Source organism: Triticum aestivum, chromosome 6D (genome assembly GCF_018294505.1).
Source record: "Triticum aestivum cultivar Chinese Spring chromosome 6D, IWGSC CS RefSeq v2.1, whole genome shotgun sequence".
In the NCBI taxonomy this organism is placed as follows: domain Eukaryota; kingdom Viridiplantae; phylum Streptophyta; class Magnoliopsida; order Poales; family Poaceae; genus Triticum; species Triticum aestivum.
The window spans coordinates 35,324,620-35,344,897 of NC_057811.1; the positions used below are offsets into that span (position 1 = coordinate 35,324,620).

The window sequence follows — 20,278 nt, forward strand, 5'->3', positions numbered from 1 at the left end:
CGGGTACAAAACACTGAAAGAGTAAGGTTCGTTGGCTTTTTTAAGGAACACCGTCTGGTTAGTCCGATCGTTGTTGTCCTTAAAAAAGCTGAGATCAATCGCTAACACGTGAGTGACGAAATAAGTGGTGGATTTTCTTTTTGATAAAAAGGCAGGCCGCAGTCTACCTTATATATTCCAGAACCAGACCAAGGTCTGAGAATTGCCAGGGTACAAAGGATGCTAGCTAGCTAGCTGCATCAGAAAAAAGGAAAAGGGGTACAGCGGGGTGTAGCTAACTTAAGAAGCGGCTGAAAGGAAATCCGCTTTACACTCGAGGAAAACTCGTAAAGAACTATCGTTCAATCTGGCGCATCAAAGAAGTAGCATCTCTGCTATAGCAGCCCCCAAAGCATCTGGCAATATGGTTTCGCTGTCAAAAACCCTGGCGTTGCGCACCTTTCATAGCTGAGCAGCACATGCAGCAATCAGAATTGTCCAGTGGCCAGAAGCTTCTCTCATCTTGAACACAAAATCCTTCAAGGAAAGCGATGAAATGGCTTGGTGGAGTGAAATGAGTGGTGGATCATGGAACCTTACTCTTATTTTTTCAGATGTTTTTATTTTATTACTTTTATTTCATTTCATTTTATTTATACTAGCACATGTGTCCATGCGTTGCAACGGAAAATAAATAACTTCAAACCCTCCTACTAAAAGTATTTAGTGCGCAAGGCTTGTGAATCAGGGTGTGCAGATGCGATATAGAGATAAAAGAATTTACAAGAGTCCTCCAACGAGAGGTGCTTTGGCACCATCAGATTGCCTTGTGTGCCAGCCAATGCATTTCTTGATTAAATGTAGGTTTATTTGAATGTTTTATGTGGTCAGGCATAAGATCCACTACTGATCGCAAGCTTCGAACCTCCGGGCGCTTCCTCATCGCTAATCTCTCTCTTCAATATTCTCACAAGTTTTTCTCCTCTCACGGATATGGCGATTGGCCAAGGTGTATTCTCTTGACTGCAATTTTCGGTAACCGCTAGATTACCGGGTTTTCCAATCGCTCCAAGAAATATTGTTACCGTTTGAAGAAAACTTGATGAATTTGAATGCAAACATAGACCTAATAGAATAAAGATGGTTGCATTGATGTGTACATAGAGAAGAGAATAATATATGTAGAGATATGATGCGGTTGGGGACACATTTTTTGTTCTTAATGTGATCGCTTTTGGGGTTTGGTCATCCTTCTTAAAGCCAAAAACAGACATACATGCATAATGCCATCAGTATGGCACGTGGCTATATTGACAGTTACAAATGGACATTATCCCCAAAAAATACTTATTTCTCCCACTCGCTCGTGGCTGCTGTTTAGTGAAAGAGAGAGTGAATTATGCATGCACATAGTTCACCCTCCTTAGTGATTGAATAGAGTACAAACTGTGAAAAATTCAAGAAAGCATAGGTATCTTATTCGAGTTTGTGAGTTCGAGTAATGAGCACAACAAATTTTTTGGTCGAAGTGGACGTGGGCTGGAGGCCAAAAATGAACTGTTATGCATATTTATTATAAATCTCAGCGGTTGATCTTTAGATTAACATAAAATTAATGGATATAAAGCGGTGATGGAAGGAGAACTAAGAAATGTTGCTTCCTTTATTTTTAGGTCTAGACTAGATCTAGATATAGATATAAATTTAAAAAAGGTCTAGATATAGATTTATCTACTAGCCTATGCATTGCGACAGGGGCATACACATTCTAATAGTTCAATATCAATCATGTCAACCTTGCACCTTTAGAATAATCATGTACATTAGACAACATAGTCGATTCGATTTACCATTAAATAATTCCTCCTCCACCACCATCCACTGTCTCTTCTCTGGAAAACAAAGACTTGATTAACCTTAAAGAAATAAACCTAGCATACAGAGGGAATAGAAGCAGGGACAGTCATGTGTGAGTCACAACGGGCAGTTTTTTTTGGCGTGCTAAGCATGGACGAAGGCAGAAGAACGTTGAGCAAAATGGGAACATTATGCATTGTTTTAAGATGGTGTAGATATGAGGTAATTGCTCAAAACCATCACAGACGAAGGTAAAACCGTCGTTGTCTAGAGTGCACAAGGTTTGTGCGGCAGCGACGGCTACATCAGGCGTCCACCAGCAGCGAAATAAATCTCTTCTCTTTCTTCCCTTTCTCCTCTCACTGTAGGGTTAGTACATTTGACTGATTTGAATGCTAGGGTTAGGATTTGAATGCTAGAGGGTTAGTGGATTTGAAAGCTAGGGTTAGGATATTTAATTTCTTATTTAGTTTGTGGGATAATGAATTTGAATGCTAGGGTTACTATACTGGTACTGAATTTAGTTTGTCAAGCTACTGAATTTGGATGCTGGGGTTAGTATACTGCTACCGTATTTAGTTTATTAAATTACGGAATTTTAATGCTAGGGTTATAATATAATATTGTATTTAGTTTCTTGATACTGTATTTAGTTTTTTGATATTGAACAAATACAAGGGGTTTGTAAGCCCTTAATAAAGTGACTCAATACGGTGTCACGATAAAGTTTACAACGGAAGACTAAACCGGGGCTCACGTGGCTAAGGCTGGACACCATTGTTCATGGAACTTGTTAGGTTTGCGTACTAGCAACTCTCCTTTCGGCTACATGCTGGTTGGAAGTCTGCTATAATCTGGCCATGACAATTGAGTGCAAATTACTCGCAAGACAAACCAAGGAGCATAAAACAAAAGGGGAAATGCCAATGCTCTACCGGCTGATCGCGCGGAGTGTTCCGCCACCCGCGCAGACATGGATCGCCTTGATCCATGTGCCGTCACGCACGCTCGCACACGGTCTGTTATTTCTCTTGCCTACCACGTGCCCTTTACCTTATCTTGCAACAATTGCGGTGTTGCAAACCATAGTGGCGAACGACAACTGCAACTTAGACAAGCTTTTGCAACATCAGTTGTGTTGCAAAACAATGCAACAAAACCTCTGTTGCAAAACAAAAATATATGACGAGAACTCTGTTGCAAAAAATAATAATCCCGCAACACAACCTATGTTGCAAAAAATATATTCTGCAACATAACGTTTGTTGCAAATGTTTCTGTAACAAGACCTTTGTTGCGAAGTAGTGAAAGACATTGAGCCACTGGATTGTGCCACATCCAACGACTCGCGAGGCGGCGGATCTTTTTAAAAAATTCGCCGGCTGACGCGTAGCAGCCCATACAAGCATGACAATCATATCCAACCACCAGGTGCATAGAACGGATTAAAGCAGAACTAAGATAAGCATGCATAACATCATAACAATATAACAAGTAACTGGGAAGCCGGGTCCGTGTGAATAAAACAAGTAAATAAACCAAGGAACAAAGCCACCTTAAGGGTAGCGTTGTTACGATACATGGATGTAAAGTAATACAATTGTGAATAAACGGCATGTTCAACTTGTCTCCCATTTATTTAAATCCAGCAATCTCATTGCTCACAAATCCAACTGGTCTTATGTGTTCCCAACATATCTCGTTGGCCTCACTCGGCGATATCATCACAAGTATCCACATATCAAAATGAACACATTATTATTTTGCTGTCCTCCAGGCTCGATAGAGACAACTAGTGTGACTTATTCCGACTCCATGCATAATCGTGGACACGGCAACTCAAATAGTTTTAACTATGCAAAGAGCGGACACTATATATAGCCATACGACGAAGTATTCATTGTGGGAACACATCGACAAGATTATACCCTAGCCTTTTCTTTATATATCATGTTACCGGTGAGGACTTGAACCTCACCTTCAGTAAGAGTGACGGGATATTTTCACCTTTCTCGTGGTTATTGAGTATAAGATTGACTCAGGAGTCAGGACTCTATCAAGCAAAATGATTGTCCCTACACTGCAACCCATGAAGAGATTATGACCTGATTCTTGTGCAATTTTGTAGAAACAACATGTAGCATTATGAGGCAATCAGGCAAATCATGCTTAGCAAGACGGTCTGTTTTCCAGACACACCTCTTGACGACCAGCCAAAGAAAGAGTTTGCCTTTTAGAGGAGCCCAAGCCTTCCAAATGGTGCAAGTAGTCCTACACATAACCGATGCAGCGATGTGCGCTTTATAAACAAATTTTGCCAAGTAGGTAGCTTTAGGATTCCATGACCAGCTCTATTTGTCTACAGCAATTTGTATGATTTGAACTTCAGAAATCACCTCCCATAAGATTAAAACCTGATGAAAAATATGAATATTTATTTTCCCCTTTATGTTCTTAATCCATACCGCACTAATCATTGCTTCTGCTACTGTTCTTCTCTCCCTGACGACCGGAGGCACGGAACTAAAAACTTCTCTCCCTGGCCTGATTGATCCATTACCAAACTCAACACGAGCACAGCAGCATAGAGTAGACGCCTTTCATGATTTTCCACAGGCTTTAAAAAGATGCTCCACGCACGATTATTTGATGTACGCGCCTTCCAAGCCCATCGCGACCAAAGCACGGAGTTCATGATCTTCAGGCCCAGAATGGCTAGTCATCCGCTCTCTTTTGGAAAACAAATTTGCTTCTAACTCACCAAGCAGTGGTTGACTTTTAATAGATCATTGCCCTTCCAAAGGAATGCTCTATGAATTTTGTCAATGGCCTTAAACACCCATGGCGGAGGGTCAAGGGATATTAAGTGAAAAATTGAAATAGTTGATAACACCGCTTGGACTAAAATTAAACGACCACTCTGGTAGAGGAATCCAGTGCGCCAGAGAAAAAATATCCGATGCCTCTCACTAACGGACCGGAAGCGCCAGCAAACTGGCCAGCTGGCATTGCTGGACTGGTCCAGATCCACAACTGGCTGGCTTGGCTCGTCCTCCACCTCACACCTGCGCAGGACAGAACATGGGAGGGAAGCAGGGGAGCTCCAGCGACGCACAACACTGGTGACTAGAGGCGCCCCCGCCGCTCCTGACCGGGGTAGATGGTCCTCGGGACCTCCCACAACTCATGCCCGAGTGCACGGACGGCGGGGAGGCACGACGGTGGCAACCACTTCTCTTCCGGCGGACGGGTATGGCCGGCTCAGTTGAATTTGTGGCCACTGCTTGCGAAGCTTGAATCTAAGCGTGTCAATCTCTTCCTCTCCTCGCATTCGCACTACAGGCACAGAGAAACAGGCAAGGCTCACGGTTCCCATCGCCGGAGGCGAGATTGTGAGGGGCCCTCAAGCGATTTAACAACGCAGGGAGGGAGAGAGTTGAATGCCATGATCACAGGGCTCAGGGGCTGCTTTTATAAATGGGACGGACGAGCTCCAGCTTAGGTTACCGCCGGTCACAGTCACCGTGCCCCCACTGCTTGCTGTGGCGGTCACCGTCGACGGCCTGGATGTCTAGGGGCTAGGGGAGGAGATATTTAGGACCATGGTCCTAAACTGTTCCCGCCATCGCCCTAAACTGTTCCCGCCATGCAATAGTTTACTCACCATGCACATATCTCCATACCCGGTGTCCTGAGATGAATGGTTCTGAGCGTGGGTTCGGGTGGACCATTGTCCCAAGCAACATTTTCGTAGGGGCTAGACCAAGGTGGCGCATGTTGATACGACCGCAAGCTATGGCCTAGGGGAGGGCATGTTGATGCGACGAGTAGCTGGCGCTGGACATGTTTATTCCCGAGGACGCCCGGCTTATTCTGGAGATCCCGTGTTACAAGATGTTGTTGATGTACTTCATTGCTTGCCACGTTGACAAGCATACAAATTGAAGGTCCGGAGAAATGTCATGGCCAATGGCATGAGCTCAAGTAAGTTTGATAATTACCGATGGAAGCGTATATGGAGAATACCGCGCACCGGGGGGTCTTGCTTCCATTCTATGCACGTGAAATTTGTTCCAATTAAATGCTAAACTAAAGCTGGCACCTGAATCGTCAAATGCAAGTGTACAACTATTCACTTCTCACTGAGCAAATCTGAGTCTCCATTGATACTGATAGGATAGGAAGACTGAACATAATCATAGGCTCTTATTTTCTATAATCACTGGTAGGATAGGAAGATTGAATGAAGTGCATTTTCTTATTTCTGTTCTAGCTATCTAGAACACCATCTCTTGCGTTTTGAAGACACCTGGTAAATCAAACTTAATGTATGTACTGAAATCGCTTTGATCAAGAAGGGAAGCAGCACTTATTATTATTTCCAACCACGTAAATCAACTGTATTACCATTTAAGTGTTTATTGCAGGAAGAAGAGAGCACGAAGGACAATAAAAGAGAAACGGTGAGATGCACACAGACACACAATGTAAGCAAAGATCATTAAGCAGGCAAGCTTGCTTAACATGCTTCCTGGAAAGCAAATGACAAATGAACCAAGAGGCAAGTATTAACTAATCGAAGCAAGCCAATGTATCTTCATCATCCCAGTTGGCGAATTGTGTCCAGAAATTATATAATAGAGGAGAATTGGCAAACTAAATGATTAACTCCTCTTACAGGTCTACTTCCCAGATGATCAGTGCACGCTATGTAGATGGCTGATCTCCAGGTGAAGCCGAAGAACCTTCAGCAAATGGCCCATTCGTGCATCTCAGCAACCGGGACACACTTCTAGATACCTGTGGAGCAATCAATGTCATTAATCAAACTAGTCTGTACTGTCCATTCATGGAAAAGCGAACTTATACATTCTGACATTTTTTTTTATGATTCAAACATCAACTATCAGCTTAACCATTGTGGCAATCGTACCTACCAAAAACTCCAAAGTTGAATCATCTCAGCATTATTGTAAAAACATAGCAATATAAGCAGAGAATAACAACAGAAAGTGTAGAAGACAGTCAATTTGTAGTGCCACGGCTTCAACTTCTATTGTTATCACATTCACATCTTCAAGTTTTTTACATCATCTGATCTCAGTAAAACAAGTGATCGTGGCTGTTCAGATATAAACAAATATATAGCCTGAAGATATAAACAAATATATAGCCTTTAAGCTTCTAACTATGCATACATAGGATAAATCTATTTGATATTTAAGTTACTTCAAGTTAGTTTTTAATGAAGTTGTCTCCTACTGTTATGTATCTCATCTTCTAAAAGAGAACTTCACCGCTACACTAAACTCATCAGAAACTTTCCTAGCTCTGACTTGAACCACAATGTCCAATGGTAATGTTAATAAAAATATGCGAATATTAAGAACTTGGCATCATATATGTTTACAATACAGCAGAACGATGCCATCACATCGTCTGGGTATAGAAACAGAACTGTTCATGTATCTCACCTTGAGAAAAACTGTACTGCATCAATGCACTAGCACTACCATTAAAATTTTCAACTTGGCCACAGAAACAGAACTGGTGGCATCAGCTAAACTGGACATCACAAGCTAATATTTTTGCAGATCATAAGAATTACATAAACACCACCACACAACCATTGGGACAGAACACGACGGAACAAAACTGGTATGTATTGAAGAGATCATATCAAGCAGCAAAAGAATAATTGATACGACACTACTTAAATTGTTAGTTTAACATGAAAGGAAGTGAAAGGCATTCCATCAACCAATTATCAAAAGGTAACTTGGTTTTGTTATACCGGGAGTGCAAAGGCATGGATATTACCTGCACCATAGACACTTTCAAATGGATAGCAGCAACGCCGCACTTTGGTGTCGAAAAGTTTTTTGAACTGCAATTGCTCAAGCTTGAGCGAGAAGAGGCTGGTAGTGGTCTTCAGGAGCACCAAATGAGATTCCTCAGCAAACCCTTGTATAATTACAACATCCCTTGGATCCAGAGAAAGTAGCTTGTCCAGTTCAATAGTTGTTCCAATCCCCCATGACGCAACACCATGCAAGTCAGTGTTCCTCTTCCATAACTGGGCAGTGAAGCCTGACACATAGAGTATACCCAGCTTACCATCATTTGCCTGCATGAGTTTGGGCCACATGACACCAGAAAAATACGCTGGCATCCGTATCACGGCCAGGCTCTCCCTCTCCAAATCAAACTCGAGGATATGCGACGAAGTTCCAGAAAGTATCCAATAAAGAGCATGCCCAACCAGCACAGCGGGCTCCATAGTAACATAGGTGACAAATAAGTCGCTGGATTCGGATGTAACCGGTGCTGTGATGAGATTGCCCCACAACCTGGTCTCTGATGAGTAAACGCGGGCGACCGCTTGTCCGTCTTGTATCGCTACCAAGACAACCTGGAAGTGGACGTCCGCGGCAGATGAGCGGAACACCGCCCCGTTGATCACGTACTTGGTCACATCCAACCCCGGCGGATCCGCTATGTAGTGCTTGTGGCCTGTGACGGGATCCCACACCATGAACTGCTGCCGTGTCTTGTCGAAGACTAATACGAGGCCATGGCGGCACCCGAGGAACCAGAGGTCGCCGCGGTCGGACGGTAAGGAGAGGCGCCCGGGCGGAACGCGATCGGGGGCCTCAAGAGCAGGCTCGAAGGATATGCCTTCGGCACCTTTGTGGAAGCAGCCGAGGAGTGGAGGGTTGCGGCGGTGGTGGAGGTGGAAGCGGCGGGAGAAGGCTGGATCGGAGGCGAGGCTGCGCCAGCGCTTGCAGACGAAGGAGGCGCGGGGGAGGGAGGACGGGAGCGGGGGGAGGCGGAGGAGGATCTCGGCGAGCAGGTTGTCGTCGTCCAGCGGCCCCGCCGCCACCGCCGCCGGCAACATCTCGGGCTCCTCACAACTCATGGCTCATGCGGCAGGGGGGATGGTGAAGCAGCCGCCACGCTGGGATGACCTAAAGCGACACGGCCAAGGGCCAACAGGAGAGACACTGTGATTAATTAAGCCCACTGGAAGAAGAAAGCCCACGAACACACCTCCCTATGGACCAACAACGAGGCCCGGCACGCTCAGGGCACACACGATTTACCTTTTTATTTTTACTTTTTGTGTGCCTTTTCAGTTCTAAGATCCCACTTGCTTTAACCTTTGTGGTTCCGGAAAATTGTCTGACCTTTTTGGGATATATATGAATTTTCAGCTTGAAACTTGAAGATATGTTTGCGGATCATTCATCGATAAATCAGAGTTGTAGTGCCGTCAATCGCAATTGTGTTTTTTCTGGCCACTTTAGGGTTTCCTTTCTTTCAGTGGAGTGTGTAGCATACACGGCATGACTTTGCGTCCCAACATTCTCATTTCTGAAGAAAAAAACCCTCATTCGATTTCTAATATTTTGCCTCAATTTCCAAAGCTCAGTTTTAGTAGATTGGTACTGCCGATAGATAACGAAAATTTTCGTTTTTAGTACTAGACTAGAGAATCTTGCTTAGATGGACATGACCTTTGCCTCCTAAACTAAGGTCGGCACGTGACTTCTCCATAGCCGAGTCTTTGATCGACTGCCGGGTAGTGTAATACTTCAGTTCTCACTCTGCTCGTTGTTAATTTGTACCGTATCACGTTTCCTAAAAAAAAAATTGTACCGTATCACGCATAACTGCACAAGACCTATAATAAGCAGATTTGGAGCTTTTCCTATACCGAATCAGAAGACTGGTAGAATCACAAGACTGAATGAACTCTTCTTTCTGTTCTAGACCTTTTCTTATATACTCGTATTTTTGTATGGCTGCTAGTGGCCTAATGCATTGTGTGGTTGTTATTTGTGTCAACTTCAGTGTTAGTACAATCTAGTATAAATCAGTGCATTGTGTGGCCTGATGCTGTATGGATTGTGCATGGTATATGGTCTGATGGCTGTTACTCGAGTCAACATTCAGACTGTTGTTGCTTACTTGCTATAGGCTTTGGACACATTACTTTTGGTCTCGATATTTTAGGAGTATATGAAATTTTGGAAAACGAAACTACCCGAGCTGAAAGAGCTGAAATACCCTGACCTGAGGAGGATTTTTGGGGATGTGGTAAAAGGAACTCCGACTGGGTGGAAGATCATTGATGGAGAGAACTGCAAGAAAAAGTAATGAAGAGAAGCAAAGGCAAGCCTCTTGGATTTCGTGCTTGATTTCCTTTTTCTTTTCTCTTCTAACAAACAATGCCAATCTACAGTGTGTGCAAGTAGTGGTGACTTTGCATATTTCTTATACTGTAACCCATACCGAAAGTTTATCGACATGATAATGACAGCATTAATCAAAGTGCTTATAACTACTATAGGAATAATCTAGAGAGGAAATAACCACTACTCTGCAAGGAAGGGGAGGGCCTAGCTAGTTGGTTCCCATGGAGTAAACTCCTCATACTTGTGCCGGAGTGCCCTATCTTTCCTTTATAGTTTTCGGTCAGTATATCAGTACATCAACATTCCAAACATGCATGCATGATAAAGCATTGCTTCCGTTGCTAATGGCCGAAACGCTTGCTATGCAGAAACAAATAGTATCAGCCAGGAAGGTGTAAGTCAACACTCATTAGCGAACATCAGATAAAATTCGATAGACACACAAAATGGACATAAGCAAAGTACGACGACAAATCTCCTGACCAGATACAACACATAATGATCGTCAGGCAGGCAGGCAAGCTTGCTTGGAAAGCATAAGACAGATGTACCACAAATACAAAATAAACCAAAGGAAGTCTCTTCATCATGCCACTTGGCTAATTGTGTCTAGACATTAGATAACAGAGGGAAGTTAGCACTGGACGATTAAACCTACGATTTTCCACTTCCCAGTTGACTAGTGCATGCAGCGTAGAGGATTGATTCCCGTGTGAAGGATACAAAATGAAGAAGACACATCGCAGAAGCTAGTTTCTGCATCGCAGCAACCAGAATACCATTTTAGGTACCTGTGGATCAATCAATGTCATTAGTCAAACCATTTTGTACTATTCACCCAGGGGAAAGACATTGAAGCTATGCAACTACACAACATTTTATGATTCAAACAGTAAACATTAGCTTCGTCATAAGGTAATTATATAAAAACACCAAGTTGAATCATCTCGGCATTACTGGGAAGAAAACAGCAATAGAAACATATGTTATTAGTAGGTAATTCGTGGTGTAGTGGCACACTTTAAACTTCTACTCCCTCCGTTTCTAAATATAATCCCCTTTAGAGATTTCAATACAGACTACGTACGGATGTATATGGACATATTTTAGAATGTAGATTCACTCATTTTGCTCCGTATGTAGTCCATATTGGAATCTCTAAAAGGTCTTATATTTAGGAAAGGAGCAAGTACTATTAGCACATTCTCCAGTATTTTCTCCATCTGCTCTCAATAGAGGCCAACAGACCAACCGTTCAGAACTTTAGATACCTCCTAGGCCCCTACACAAGCAAATGCTGAACAACCTAACTTACCCAATCATTTGAAACATTCTTTATTACGACGGACGTATGAGGGCTCATGGAGGACAAGAGCAGAATAATCATTTTACTCATGTGTTTCCAGCTCGTAGGGGTTTATTTTTTACAATGTCCGAGCTAGCTATTTACTAAATAATTGAATCAATATAATTCATGGCATAGAAGCCTCAAGCAAGGGATCATAAACCATCATATTACTTAATGCTTTCTCGGTCCAAATATACACCCTTTTTTTTACATTGTGCGGTCCAAAAAATATGTAATTTTGACGACTACTTCTGATGATAATATTTTAGTAAAAATAAAGATTGAAATTCATGACGAAAGCAGTTTTTTTATAAGGATTATCACCATGCTCATGTGTTCAGTATGGAGTATTAACTGCCTATGGTGGCCAAATTGAAGTAATTAGACACATGACACATAGCTACAGCCTACAGCTAAATCTCATTGTTCAACTTACAGGTTGCAACTGTTATATATCTATCTTGAGAGGAAAAAAACTACGCTGCAGCTATGCACTAGCACTATATTATACAGTTCTGCATGTGACAATAGGCAGGCAACAATGAAATTTAGTTCAATTATTATACAAAGAATTTGTCAATCTTGGATACAGAAGCAGAATTTGTGACAAAAACTAAGCTAAACCAGACACCACAAGGATTTTTTTCCCAGATCATAAGAATTACATAAACACAACACCAACATGGGGAAAGAACACTAAAGAACGCCATTGGTATATGTTGAAGTGATCAAGCAGCAAAGGAAAAATTGGGACAGAACACTACAGCACAAGATCACTATATGTTGAAGAGATATCAAATTTCAAATTAATTGTACCTCTAGCATAGACACTTTCAAATGGGTGATGATGAACCCTGTTGCTGGGTACGTCAAGTTTCCTGAATTGCAATGACTCAAGCTGGACCGTGAAGACACCATCAGCCGCCAACAGGATCACCACATTATTTTCCTCTGCAAACCCTATTACCGTAAGGGGCCTCCTTCTCTCCTTCTCTGAATTCAGGGAAAGTAGCTTATCCAATTCAACAGTTCTTCCCATCCCCCATGATGCAATACCATCATAATCAGTTTTCCTCTTCCACAATTTGGCGGTAAAGCCTGACACAGAGAGTAAACCCAGCCCGCCACCCTCAGCCCGCATAAGCGTGAAGTCAATCTTCGCTTCAGATATATCTACAGGCACTTGTATCACACCTAGGCTCTGCCTCTCCAAATCAAACTCGAGAATAGTATAGGAACCAACAGCAAGACGCCAGTAAAGGGAATTCCCAACCAGCACAGCCGGCATGCCCAACAAAGACATGGTGTAATAGGAATAAAGATTCCTATATTCCTTGGATGGAATCGATGTAAAGATGATATTACCCCATAAGCCAGTCTCTGAGGAGTAAACGCAGACAATGGCTCGTGTATTTTGATCGTCGGCCTCTAACAAGACCACCTGGAAGTGGTGGTCCTCGTCGGCTGCACGAAGCACAGCCCCCTGGATCGGGTTTGCAATCACATTGAACCAATGGGGAATGGCAATGTGGTGCTGGTCGCCGGTGACGGGATCCCACACAATGACTCGCCTCTTCCATTTGTTGGAGATGAGCACGAGGCCATGGCAGCAGCCGAGGACAGAGCAGAGCAATCTGTGGTCGAGCTGCAAGGAGAAGCGTCCGGCGGGGACACGATCGGGGGAATCCATGGAAGGTGTGAAGGAGATGCCTTTCGGGTCGTGGGTGAAGCAGCCGATAAGGGGAGGGCTGTGTCGGTGGTGGCGGCGGAAGCGACGGACGAAGCCGGGGTCGGAGACGAGGAGGAGCCAGCGCTTGCAGACGGCGGATGCGCGGGGGAGTGAGGAAGGCTCCGGGGGGAGGCGGAGGAGGATCTCCGAGAGGAGGTCGTCGTCTTCCAGCGGCCCAGCCACCGGCAAGGGGGCACGGCGGCGGCGGCGGCTGGCCGTCATCTCGGCCTCTAGGGTTGTGGTGGACTCGAACCCTCAGGCCAGTGAACTGCGGGATGGTGACACTGGAGTGAAGCAGCCCAGTGTGGCAGCCATCAAGTGCGATGCAAGCGATGAAGCCCAACACGTTTTTCTCTGAACAAAAGGCCGAGATAATTCAATTCGGAGCCCGGCTCATCTAGAATCCCTAAAAAAAAATCTACTGCCAATGGACAATAAAATAGCAGATTTTTTTAATAAAATATCTAACTTTTTTTTGTTATCCAAGATGCTCAAAGGCATGATATTTATGCAGTATTTCAAGGTGTTTGGACATTTGAGGCGCTCATGGAAAAAAATAGACAAAATCAGCTGCAAATAGTGTTGTTTTCAAAAGTTTCTCACACACCCGAAATTTGTCTTTTTTGCCATGAGCTCTTCGTATGTTAAAACTTCCCAAATTTTGCACAGGCACCACGCACTTGAGCATCTGGCACCACAAAAAAATAATCGGATGATTTTAAATTGTTTTGCGATTTAAAATGATTTTACCGTTCACACCCTGACTCATCTGGGCCTGGGTGCAGAATAGTCGCACTCGAGATAACTTGGAATTCCTATGTATTCTGGAAAATCCTTAGGGTTGTATATTAAATAAAATCATGCAGCAGGATAATGGGAGTAACGACAAGGAGACTAGTGTGGACCTTTCCACGACAGTTGGGAAGGTCATCCTGCTTGTGGTTTCCGTTTGTCGACAGCCTCGACACATGTCGTTGCCATCCTCGGCTCCAGTTATCGCTCGACGTGGATCAAATCAGACATGAGATGTTATCACTGGTATTTTTTGCTCGCCGATGGTTTGCAAATGGTGAAATGTTATCAGTAATGGACCATGGAGGACTTTTATCGGCAATTTTCTTCAAAACCACGAGTGGCGGGATTAGGGGGGTCAGTGATGGCCTAATCTATGGGAGTGTTTATTTTGATCGGTGAATGAAACAATTCCTAAGATTTTTTTCCTACGGGGAACGAAGCAATTATGGGTTTCAGGTGGCATAGTACGAACACTGAAAAGACTGAGAATCAGACATATTAAACTGAATCAGGGGAAAATGAACACATTTAAGTGCCACATTGGAAGGCGGTACGCCGTTGTAATTTGTTTTTACTTTTTGGCAAGCTGGTTGTACTACAATTGGAGTACTTTGTAAAGCGCACAAGGCACGAAACAAGTCCGAAACCAAATTTAGCAGATTAGAATGGATTCATCGAGGTAGACTCGGCCTTCATTGTGGCCAAACTCAACGTAACTGCTCAGCTAGGACTAGAGATCAAGGGTTAGGTGGTGACTAAATACAAGAACTCCATGTAGAGACATGCAACTACAACCAAGTTCCCCTAGGCAAAATTAGCACAACCAACGCGTTGCCCTATTACTAGATACCATCTTTACCTCTTTATCTTTATCTTTACCTAATGATAATAAAAGGGCTATTGCTTCTTACCAACGTAATTTCGTCCGTTTTCTTTTTTGAAGGCAAAGCAAAGCTTTATAGATTAACGGCGCTCGGACATATCCCCCGAGACACAAGCAGCCACAGCGGGCGGTACATTAGAGTTCCACTCCATACAAACACTATGTAAGCACATACCGCCGATCTGGGCTAATTCATGTGCTGCAGAATTTGCAGTGCCCCTACATGGGATCACGCTACATTTCGAGAACCACATCTTGAACTGGAACTTCAGATCTTCAATGATCGCAGCATACTGTGAGGAATCAGCTATTCGGACGTTCATAGCATCAGCTAGCAACCGCGAGTCAGTTTCAAAAACGACCCGTGTGGCACCCAGCTACGTCGCAGTCGTGATTGCCGCCGCCAACGCGTTAACTTTGGCCCCAAACGCATCCAGTGCTTGGTCCTGGCGCCCAGCGCGAGCAACCACCACTCGGCCATTGATATCACGAGCCACCACACCCCATCCACTAATGAACTGTCCAGGAGTGAATGCCCCATCAAGATTAAATTTGAGCATATCAGCTTCAGGTGGCCGCCATTTCCCCAAGGGCGTTCTTTGCTTCTCTGGTGCAAACACTTGTTCATACTCCATTGCAGTACTTCCGACCCGCCTTAGACCTCCGGAACCTGCAACAGCAACTGTCCTTCACGGATTTTGTTGCGCTGGTTCCACCATTGCCACCAGAAGATTATAATTAGGACCCTTTTCTTCTCGTCCAACTCCCAGAGCTGGTCTAGCATCGCATGTACACCTGTGATCTTTTCCAGCCGCATGCGTTCTTTTTCCAGTCCTAGTTCACGCCACACTTCTTTAGCCCATTTGCACTTGACGAAGAGGTGTCCACCATCCTCTTTCCCATTACCGCAAAAGAAGCAGCAAGCTTTCTCTAGCTGTACTCCTCTCGTCTCCAAGTTTAGAAAAAGGGCCAGAGCTTCGTGTTTTATACGCCATACGAACATTTGCAGCTTAGGCGGACATGGGAGTTTCCAAATGCATTTCCACGACTGATCAGCAGTTCGCTCTAGCTGTCCGGCTCCACTGGAGCTCGATCCTGGCGATCCATTCCCAACTTGCTTGCTTAGCTCAACTTGTAGTTTGTATGCACTCTTCACAGAATGATTTCCCTTGCTATCATAATGCCGTGCTATGAAGTCGTCCACCCCATCCTGTAGAGGGATCTGTAATATCCGTTGGGTGTCTTCAGCACAAAAGGTGTCCTTCACCAGCTGCTCATCCCAACATCCAGTTACAGGGTAAATGAGATTAGACACTTGCGTTAGCAGACTAGCACCTCTAGGGGGTGATAACCCGCCGTGACCAGAATCTTGGTATCCAGGGGTCAGTCCACATATTCACCTGCGATCCAGTCCCAATTCTCCAGATATACCCTTCCTTGATTAGCTATAGACCATGGAGGATGCTTCGCCACGAGTACGAGATACCATCATGTGCCTGAGCCTCAAGAACACTGCAGTGCGGAAAATATCGCGCCTCCAGCACCCTTGCGCACAGGCTGGACTGATTTTGGAGGATTCTCCATCCTTGTCTGGACAACATGGTGATGTTGAACATATGCATGTCCCGAAACCCTAGTCCTCCCATTGCCTTGGGCAGTGTTAGCTTTTCCCAATTTATCTAATGCAGCGCATTTTGCTTATCTTGTTGGCTCCACCAGAACGTTCCCAAGAGAGAGTTCAGCTCCCCACAGAAGGTTTTTGTTAGATCGAAGCAAGACATAGCAAAGGTAGGACCCCGAGATAGAGCCAATTGGGCGTATTTCAGGCATGGCGACTCAGGGGGCGACTCAGGGGGTCTCCGCCGCCCGTGCCCCATCTCCTGACCTCGGCTTGCGGCGGGGATTCGGGGGCCGCTTCTGGGCGTTAGCGGACAAGGACGAGGACGAATCAGATGGCGAGAAGGAAGCGTCTTCGCCGGAGTTTCTTCCATCGCCGACGCCTTCTGACTTGATTTGCGAGTTTTTCCTTTCAGGTTACGATGAGGACGAGGTGGCATCGACTGTTGACAAGGTGCTACCCCTCGATGATCCGGCAAGGATCGGTCTACAGGCAGGGTAGAAGAACGAGATGATCGGGCGAGTCGTTCACCGGCGAACGGCGGCGACGGCGATCAGGCCATGGAAGGGACCGTTACCTAAGGTGCGTCTCCCTACTCTTACTCTCGGTGACTTTGTGGGATCTTGGAAGGTCGTCGAAGGTCGCCGAAAAAAGAAACGGCAGACGGCGGCGCCAGCGCCGGCGATGGATCTCGGCCAGATCCAGGCGGACAGGGAGTCTCGTTTGAAATATCTACTGGGCCAAGTTGGGCCTGATTCGAGAGAGGTGGTTTTGGGCGCAACAGAACTATGGGGGGGGCGGCCAAGGGGGGAAACTTCCCCCCCAAGTCAGGTGGGGCGCCCCCACCCCCAGGGTTTCCAACCCTAGGCGCAGGGGGAGGCCCATGGGGGGCGCACCAGCCCACTAGGGGCTGGTTCCCCTCCCACTTCAGCCCATGGGGCCCTCCGGGATAGGTGGCCCCACCCGCTGGACCCCCGGGACCCTTCCGGTGGTCCCGGTACAATACCGATAACCCCCGAAACTTTCCCGGTGGCCGAAACTGGACTTCCTATATATAATTCTTCACCTCCGGACCATTCCGGAACTCCTCGTGACGTCCGGGATCTCATCCGGGACTCCGAACAACTTTCGGGTTTCTGCATACTAATATCTCTACAACCCTAGCGTCATCGAACCTTAAGTGTGTAGACCCTACGGGTTCGGGAGACATGCAGACATGACCGAGACGCCTCTCCGGTCAATAACCAACAGCGAGATCTGGATACCCATGTCGGCTCCCACATGTTCCACGATGATCTCATCGGATGAACCACGATGTCGAGGATTCAATCAATCCCGTATACAATTCCCTTTGTCAATCGGTACGTTACTTGCCCGAGATTCGATCGTCGGTATCCCAATACCTCGTTCAATCTCGTTACCGTCAAGTCACTTTACTCGTACCGTAATGCATGATCCCGCGGCTAACTCCTTAGTCACATTGAGCTCATTATGATGATGCATTTCCGAGTGGGCCCAAAGATACCTCTCCGTCATACGGAGTGACAAATCCCAGTCTCGATCCGTGCCAACTCAACAGACACTTTCGGAGATACCCGTAGTGTACCTTTATAGTCACCTAGTTACGTTGTGACGTTTGGTACACCCAAAGCACTCCTACGGTATCCGGGAGTTGCACTATCTCATGGTCTAAGGAAATGATACTTGACATTGGAAAATCTCTAGCAAACGAACTACACGATCTTTTGTGCTATGCTTAGGATTGGGTCTTGTCCATCACATCATTCTCCTAATGATGTGATCCCGTTATCAATGACATCCAATGTCCATAGTCAGGAAACCATGACTATCTGTTGATTAACGAGCTAGTCAACTAGAGGCTTACTAGGGACACGTTGTGGTCTATGTATTCACACATGTATTACGATTTCCGGATAACACAATTATAGCATGAACAATAGACAATTATCATGAACAAGGAAATATAATAATAACCATTTATTATTGCCTCTAGGGCATATTTCCAACAGTCTCCCACTTGCACTAGAGTCAATAATCTAGTTACATTGTGATGAATCGAACACCCATAGAGTTCTGGTGTTGATCATGTTTTGCTCTAGGGAGAGGTTTAGTCAACGGATCTGCTACATTCAGGTCCGTATGTACTTTACAAATATCTATGTCTCCATTTTGAACACTTTCACGAATGGAGTTGAAGCGACGCTTGATATGCCTGGTCTTTCTGTGAAACCTGGGCTCCTTGGCAAGGGCAATAGCTCCGGTGTTGTCACAGAAGAGAGTCATCGGGCCCGACGCATTGGGAATCACCCCTAGGTCGGTAATGAACTCCTTCATCCAGATTGCTTCTTGCGCTGCCTCTGAGGCTGCCATGTACTCCGCTTCACATGTAGATCCCGCCACGACGCTTTGCTTGCAACTGCACCAGCTTACTGCCCCTCCATTCAAAATATACACGTATCCGGTTTGTGACTTCGAGTCATCCAGATCTGTGTCGAAGCTAGCGTCGACGTAACCCTTTACGACGAGCTCTTCGTCACCTCCATAAACGAGAAACATATCCTTAGTCCTCTTCAGGTACTTCAGGATATTCTTGACCGCTGTCCAGTGTTCCATGCCGGGATTACTTTGGTACCTTCCTACCAAACTTACGGCAAGGTTTACATCAGGTCTGGTACACAGCATGGCATACATAATAGACCCTATGGCCGAGGCATAGGTGATGACACTCATCTTTTCTCTATCTTCTGCCGTGGTCGGGCATTGAGCCGTGCTCAATTGGACACCTTGCAATACAGGCAAGAACCCCTTCTTGGACTGATCCATATTGAACTTCTTCAATATCTTGTCAAGGTACGTACTCTCTGAAAGACCAATGAGGCGTCTTGATCTATCTCTATAGATCTTGATGCCTAATATATAAGCAGCTTCTCCAAGGTCCTTCATTGAAAAACACTTATTCAAATAGGCCTTTATACTTTCCAAGAATTCTATATCATTTCCCATCAATAGTATGTCATCCACATATAATAAGAGAAATGCTACAGAGCTCCCAGTCACTTTCTTGTAAACACAGGCTTCTCCATAAGTCTGTGTAAACCCAAACGCTTTGATCATCTCATCAAATCGAATGTTCCAACTCCGAGATGCTTGCACCAGCCCATAGATGGAGCGCTGGAGCTTGCATACCTTGTTAGCATTCTTAGGATCGACAAAACCTTCCGGCTGCATCATATACAATTCTTCCTTAAGAAAGCCGTTAAGGAATGCCGTTTTGACGTCCATTTGCCATATCTCATAATCATAGAATGCGGCAATTGCTAACATGATTCAGACGGACTTCAGCTTCGCTACGGGTGAGAAAGTCTCATCGTAGTCAACCCCTTGGACTTGTCGATAACCCTTAGCGACAAGTCGAGCCTTATAGATGGTCACGTTACCATCCGCGTCTGTCTTCTTCTTAAAGATCCATTTATTTTCTATGGCTCGCCGATCATCGGGCAAGTCAGTCAAAGTCCATACTTCGTTTTCATACATGGATCCTATCTCGGATTTCATGGCTTCTAGCCATTTGTCGGAATCCGGGCCCGCCATCGCTTCTTCATAGTTCGAAGGTTCACCGTTGTCTAACAACATGATTTCCAGGACAGGGTTGCCGTACCACTCTGGTGCGGAACGTGTCCTTGTGGACCTACGAAGTTCAGCAGTAACTTGATCCGAAGCTTCATGATCATCATCATTAACTTCCTCCCCAGTCGGTGTAGGCACCACAGGAACATCTTCCCGTGCTGCGCTACTTTCCGGTTCGGAAGGGGTGACTATCACCTCATCAAGTTCCACTTTCCTCCCACTT

At 45.1% G+C, this 20,278-nt stretch overlaps 2 protein-coding genes across 2 annotated transcripts; both read right to left on the bottom strand.

Annotated features, from left to right (window-relative positions):
- Positions 1 to 6,386: 6,386 nt before the first annotated feature.
- On the bottom strand, positions 6,387 to 8,815 carry LOC123140948 (uncharacterized). The gene is made up of 2 exons (XM_044560207.1): positions 7,657 to 8,815; positions 6,387 to 6,636 (listed from the first exon to the last, which is right to left on the bottom strand). Exons 1-2 carry the CDS (start codon positions 8,753 to 8,755, stop codon positions 6,629 to 6,631), a joined length of 1,107 nt encoding a protein of 368 aa, XP_044416142.1. The 5' UTR covers positions 8,756 to 8,815; the 3' UTR covers positions 6,387 to 6,628.
- A 1,614-nt stretch (positions 8,816 to 10,429) lies between these two features.
- LOC123140949 (F-box/kelch-repeat protein At3g23880) lies at positions 10,430 to 13,390 on the bottom strand. Its single transcript, XM_044560208.1, has 2 exons — positions 12,199 to 13,390; positions 10,430 to 10,825 (listed from the first exon to the last, which is right to left on the bottom strand). Exons 1-2 carry the CDS (start codon positions 13,331 to 13,333, stop codon positions 10,818 to 10,820), a joined length of 1,143 nt encoding a protein of 380 aa, XP_044416143.1. The 5' UTR covers positions 13,334 to 13,390; the 3' UTR covers positions 10,430 to 10,817.
- Positions 13,391 to 20,278: the final 6,888 nt, after the last annotated feature.

Excerpts from the sequence above, each read along its gene's own strand:
- LOC123140949 (XM_044560208.1), bottom strand. The coding sequence starts at position 13,333 with ATGACGGCCAGCCGCCGCCGCCGCCGTGCCCCCTTGCCGGTGGCTGGG.
- LOC123140948 (XM_044560207.1), bottom strand. The coding sequence starts at position 8,755 with ATGAGTTGTGAGGAGCCCGAGATGTTGCCGGCGGCGGTGGCGGCGGGG.